General features: G+C 48.3%; 1 protein-coding gene across 1 annotated transcript; it reads left to right on the top strand.

Annotated features, from left to right (window-relative positions):
- On the top strand, positions 1-3,135 carry HOXA9 (homeobox A9). Its single transcript, XM_084260448.1, has 2 exons — positions 1-581; positions 1,726-3,135. The coding sequence occupies exons 1-2, from the start codon at positions 32-34 to the stop codon at positions 1,962-1,964; spliced, it is 789 nt and encodes a 262-aa protein (XP_084116574.1). The 5' UTR covers positions 1-31; the 3' UTR covers positions 1,965-3,135.
- Positions 3,136-6,474: the final 3,339 nt, after the last annotated feature.

Below are 6,474 nucleotides of genomic sequence, written 5' to 3' on the forward strand. Positions count from 1 at the left end.
GCGGCGGGTCCGCCGCCCGCGCCCGCCCGCCATGTCGGCTCCCGGGACCCTCAGCAATTACTACGTGGACTCCTTCCTGGTGCCGGAGGGGGACGAGCTGGCGGCGCCCCGCTACGCCCCCGCCCCGCTGGGGCCGCCGCCTCCGCGGCCGGCGGCGCTGGCCGAGCACCCCGAGCTGGCCCCCTGCAGCTTCCAGCCCAAGGCGCCCGTCTTCGGCCCTCCCTGGAGTCCCGCGCACCCCGCCGGCGCCAGCGGCGTCCCCGCCGTCTACCATCCCTACGCGCACCACCAGGCGCCCGTGGCACCGCCCGACGGCAGGTACATGCGTTCGTGGCTTGAGCCTGTGCCGGGCTCCTTGTCTTTCCCCGGGTTACCTACCAGCAGGCATTACGGCATTAAACCTGAACCGCTGGCGGCCAGGAGGGCTGACTGTACCACGTTTGACACTCACACTTTGTCTCTCTCTGATTATGCTTGTGGTTCTCCTCCAGTTGATAGGGATAAGCAAAGCCACGAAGGCGCATTCTCTGAAAGCAATGGAGAAAGTGAGGCAAACGGAGAGAAACCGCAGATCGATCCAAGTAAGTGGGACTGCGAGGGTAATGGACTTCAGGGCGCTCCGCCGGCCGCGGGGAGGTGTGGAGGCGCTGGGGCTAATTACGCGGCCGAGCACCGGCTGCTGCCGCCGCCGCTGCTCCAGCTCGCCGGGGTCTGCCTTCTGCAAAAGACAGCGGTGCCTTTCGCAGGCTCGAACGGGATCTAGGATGGCTCGGGATTTCCAGGCTGAAAGGAAAACAAAAACCCACCCTACAACTGCAACTTTAAAAAAAAAAAAAAAAAGAAAGAAAGAAAAAAAAAAAAGAGAGGCAAAAACCGCCCACCCCCGCCCCCGCCACCCCAGCAAACTCCGCAGGACGTGCTCGCATCCTCCTGCCTCGCCGCCTTCCGAGGCGTGGGCAAACGCCGGGGAGAGGCTGCCTAGAAAGCATTGGATGTGAATCTGATCTTTTTTTTTTTTTGTGACGGCTCACAGGCCGAGGCGGCTGTTGTGGGGCTGAGAGAGAAAACTCGCCGTTGACTTGGTTCTCCCCCCCCCCCCTTCCCCCTCGTATTCCTCGGTGGAAAACCCCGGGCTGGATGCTCCCAGGGCTGCGGGACTGGTGGCAGATCGCCTCGGGATTGCTATCGCGATTAACGCCGTATGAATAAGGGTCCTAAACGGGCGAGGGTTTAATTACGCCAGCTGTAGATTGACTCCTCAGCTCCCTGGGTCTTGCCAGTGATGACATGGGAGAAAGTCGAAATTAAGAAGTGAAAAAATTTCGGTGACATGTTGGTCTGGCTGGTCACTCCCCGGGCTGGCATTTGGGGGGGAGATGAGGGGGGAGCGCGCGTGTGGGGAGGCCAGAAAAGAGGGAGGGAGCTAGCAGTGAGAGAGAGAGAGAGAGAGAGAGAGAGAGGAGGAGAAAGTATTTTTAAATTGCATCCTACAAACAATAAAAAAGGCGAGGGGAGGAGGGGGCGGTGAGGCTTTGCCGCGTGTGGTTGCTTATGACCTCTCCATGTGTCTATATTTTGGAGTCCATTGTGCCTCACCGTCCTCTGTGCCTGGGGACCTAAACCCCAATATAGAGACATCTACGCGGCCGGTCCTGCGTGGGTCTCACCCTCCTCAGCCTTTTTCCTCCCCTCGAGCCTGAACTTCTCCTGTTGTTTTCGTTGTAGATAATCCAGCTGCAAACTGGCTCCACGCAAGGTCCACCAGGAAAAAGCGGTGCCCTTACACCAAGCATCAGACGCTGGAACTGGAGAAGGAGTTTCTGTTCAACATGTATCTCACCAGGGACCGTAGATACGAGGTGGCCAGGCTCCTCAATTTAACTGAGAGACAAGTGAAAATCTGGTTTCAGAACAGGAGGATGAAAATGAAGAAAATCAACAAAGACCGAGCGAAGGATGAATGATGGAGACACGCGGGTTAAATTGAAAATGCATAAAGTGAAAAAAATAAAAAAAATGAAAAAAGTGGAAAAAAAAAACCCAAACAAAAAAATCCTCCCCTCGAGCCCTGCCATGCAATGCGTCTGGGTCCAGGCCTCATTTTTTTCCCATGGCAAATTCTGATTATGATTGTACCTTGATTGTCACAGTGGCCAGTTTGCCAGGAGAGGTACAGTAAGACTTTTAATTTTCTAATAGGAAAGAAAAAGGGGGCATTAGCACGAAAAGGCTGTTTAGCTGGCTTGTATAAATCTACCTGTTTCTTCGCTGATGGAAAGAAAAAAAAAAGAAAAAAAAGAGAAAAAACTACCTTTTCATAATGCACAACTATTTACGGACTGTATAGTTTAGCCTACGTAGTTAATTTTATTCGCTCTTTGCGCGGCAGAGAGATCTCTGCTCTAATACTTGAACACTGTGTTTTATTGTGGTAATTATGTTTGTGACTCAATTTATGTGCTTGGGTGCTGTACCGGATGTAATGGTGTAAGCTAGAATTCAATTTGAACTCAGGTTGTTTATTATAAAAATTGCATAGAGTATAGCTCTGTAGTGTATTAAGTCTTTTCTGTATAATTAGACACTTAACCTTTGATTGTAAAATATATATTATATATATATCTCAACGGGGAAAAAAAAAAGTAGGAAAAAAAAGTTTGTCCGGGATGTCTGGGAATCACGGTTCTCAAAATATTGAAGCAAGTCATTTTAGTATGCACAGTTGATATATATATAGTACTGTCTTTGTCGGTTGTATATATAATCTATATATTAAAAAAAAAAAGGTAAATAAACAGACTAGCTTAAATATTGTTTTTGCACCAGTGAGCAGTTATCAGATTTCGGAGCTATACGTATATGTGAAAAGGGTAACTACCTATGGTTTACGTTTTAATTTTAATCGAATGATTTGATGGTTATTGTAATGAAGGTTAATTTTATTGATAATAAATTATACATTATAAAAACCTGCATTTGGTTATTGTAAATTTGTATCAATTAAAAAAAAAAAAAGAAAAAAAAAAGAGGAGGAAATCCGGGAAGTTGTGTTGATGCAGAACGGACACTGTCTATTTTGAAATAGTTACCTCATGGCCTACTGACCAAATCGTTGTGTTGAAATGATATTTAACTTTTTGCCAAATAAAATATATTGATTCTTTTATGTTTCGTGATGTTTTAAGGTTCTTAAGGAGGGGGGCTTTTTGTTTGTTTGGGGGTTTGTTTGGTGTGTGTCTCACCCCACGGCACCCGGAATCTCAGCAGCAGTTGTGGCAGGGCTGGGGCTGCTGCAGGGGCGAGCTGGGCAGTAGTGTTATTTCTGAGCCAAGGCAAACCCACGGTCCTATAAACGCACCCCCCTCCCCGGGTGATGAAAATTTGGCCTTATTTTCGTCCAAAATGGCTAGATTCGAGTCCTAAATATGCCGTTTCTTCCCTGAGAGGAGGGACGGCTCTCCCATCCCGGATATAATTTGGTAAGCTGCCTCTCAGCAGTGCGAGGGGGGAGCCCCTTCGGATGGGCAGCGGGGGTACCCTCCCCAGCTAACGCGGATTTAATAAATTCTCTTGGCTGGGCGGGGGGATTTAAGACCAAACCAAAATGTCCGACGTTCTTTAGTGCGGACAATAATGTAAATCAGCTCAGACAGCGACATTTAAGCTGAGATGGTTAATTAGCCCGTACCAGAAAATGTCCAGCACAAAGTGTGCTGCAACAAGCTTTGTGAGAAGGCTCGCCTTACCGGCGCGTTCATTTTAAATTCCCTTCTAAGAGATAATTGCCCGTGCAAAATATGTTATTTCAAACGTCACCCTTTTTTTTTTTTTCTTCTTTTTTTTTTTTTTTCGCTACCTCCTTCCTCTGCATTCACGTTTGGGGTTTTTTTTTTTTTGTCCCCCCGCCTTTTTAAATGCCCCGTTGCAAATAAAAACAAACCCTTGCATTTTACTAGCGCCTCAGATTATGTATGTATAGATAGACAGATATAGATACAGATAAAATTTTACAGACAATTATGGTAGAATTTATGGTGTCAATTTTACTCGCTGATTTAGCCGAAGGAAAAAGCTGGGCTCGCAGCAGGATAGAGCAGAGAAGGAAAAATAGGATTTATTTTTAAAAAACAGAAAAGAGGTTTCTTCGGAGTCGAAGATTTCCGCACACCCCCCTATTACACCCACCCCTCCCCCACCGCCCCAAGCCAAACCAAGCTCAGCAACAAAAGAAAATAGCGAAGTCTGTGTGCTTGCTGAAATTTACCCTTGTTTTGGGCGGACATTTTACTGCTCAGAGTGGATATCCTCCATAATATGAGTCGCAGCACACTTCTGCGCCACACCGACCCTTGTTTGCAAATATGTCGAATAACAATAAAAGCCTCCTCGTTTTACGGAGGTACACTTACACATATATATGTATTTAAAGCAAAATAAGACGGAACAGTTATGGTCTTGGCAGAAGTTGTTGTTAGAAAAATTCAGAGCCATACAGCGCAATAAAAGAAAATGACTGCTGTAACCGTTTATGGGGTGTAAAACGCTGCAGGGCTGAAGACAAAACTTAGGGAGCCGGCAAGAAGTTTACAGATGTGCAGAACTGCGGGAGAAGGGGTGGGGGGTGGGGGGGGGGGAAGGGGGGAAAAAAAAAGTGCTTTCGGCTTCACCTTAAAAAAAGAAAATAAATAAATAAGTCCAGGGTAAGATTTGATGAGTTCTAATTAGTGAAAGGGAGCTCGTTCTGGTGCACACACACACACACACACAAAAAGCCCCTAATTGATCCCTGAGCCAGTATTTGGGGATGCTGGGACGCCCTCTGTTGTTGCAGACAGAGGCAACTTCAAAGAATCAGCATTAAGAGTGTGTAATAAATGACGGGTCTGCAAACTGTCTGGAATTCGGCTCTTAATGAGTTTACAACTGTCCAGCCACAATTAAGATTTTCTACAAAAGCCTTTTCATTTGTTTTGTCTGGCTGTTTTAGATAAAGCGGGCGAGCGGAAATAACAACCTTTTATTGGCCTTCCCTTGCTTAAATCCAGGCTGGGAGGTGGACATTTATCTTCCCCGTGCGCTGGCGGGCAGAGGCGCTGGCTCCGCGCGGCCCGGCGCGGCGGGGCGGAGGGCGGCGGCGCTGGCGGCCGAGCGGCGGCAGGTGGCGCTGTGAGCCCGCGAAAGAGCGCTCGGCCGCCCGCCATCAAGCGCTCGGCCGCCTCCCCGAAAGCTCCTAAAATGTCGACTTTTACGGGAACATAACTGGGGTTGGAGCCGCCGGGTTGGTTTTAACAAAGGCCCGTAGGGTTTTGTTTCGATTTGGGTGGGTTTCTCGCCCCCCCACCCTCCCCCCTTATGCCGGGAGCATGGTGAGGGATGACCCGCTGCCACCGGGCGCCGTTAGGGTGGCATTTATTGCCTGGCCACGCTCGGTGCACTCGTGGCAAAAGCAAAGCTTGCTCTGTACCAAGGACATACCCTGCATTTATTATTCCCAAAACACCGAGGCGTTTCCTATGAGCTGATAGAGACGTATGGAGCCCTGGCACAGAACTGCCAGCTCCCCTTCCCCTCGCCCCAAACCTTCTCCCTTCACTAGCGGAGATCCGGACCCTTCAAACAGGGTGCCCCGATCTCCCGAAGGCACGGTGAGAAACTGAATATTTGGAGAAACGGAGAATTGAAAGGTTCGGGCAGAATGGACGACGGTGTCCCGGGATCATCCCGGGAGTAGATCCCCCGAAGAGCTTCACCCTCAAAGCGGGGGGCGAAGGGACGGATTTTCCAATGCCCTTCTCTGTCCCGCATAGCTGGAGACAGCCCGTGCGGGGAAACGGCAGCGCCGCAAACCCCTCGTTTGAAAATTATTTGCCGGCGAGTGAAATTCCTCGACAGCTGCCTTTCATACAAATAAAAAGCCCTGCTTGTGTCCCCAGCAATTTCACCTCTGTGGGACCCTTTGTGATGATATGATACAGATGCGAGCAGGCTGATGCTCTGCAAACTTGACGTGTCTCTCAAAGTCATTCCTAACTTCTCTTTGCCTTTTGTTTTGATTTCCTCGACTCGTTTTCGGGGTTTTGGGTTTGTTTCGCTTGGGTTTTTTTGTTTCTATTCTATTCTTTCTTTCTTTTTTTTTTTTCCCCCATTTTACTTTTGTCGGCTTTGGCGTCTTAAAAATAAGGCTCATGGAGAAATAATTGGAAGCAAAATAAAGGCAGAAGGAAAGGAAGCATAAAATGTGGGCTGCAGTATGAACGTTGTATCTTTTCAAGTTTAAGCCAGACAAGTAAACAAATCGCTGCATAGTACCCCGCAACAGAACCACTTTCTGCGCGCTTTATTTACATTTCCTTAAACCAGAGCCAATATCTTTATATCGAAATTCAGCATCGGGAAGGAATGCGAGCACTGAGCTATTTTTCCCCGCACTGTTTCAAAGATTTAATTCTTTCTAGGGATAAAGAGTAACAGCCA

This window comes from Gallinula chloropus (assembly GCF_964237585.1).
Source record: "Gallinula chloropus genome assembly, chromosome: 2".
Taxonomy (NCBI): Eukaryota; Metazoa; Chordata; class Aves; order Gruiformes; family Rallidae; genus Gallinula; species Gallinula chloropus.

Coding starts and splice junctions, on each gene's coding strand:
- HOXA9 (XM_084260448.1), top strand. CDS start 32: ATGTCGGCTCCCGGGACCCTCAGCAATTACTACGTGGACTCCTTCCTG. Junction 582..1,725: donor GAAACCGCAGATCGATCCAA/GTAAGTGGGACT, acceptor TTTTCGTTGTAG/ATAATCCAGCTGCAAACTGG.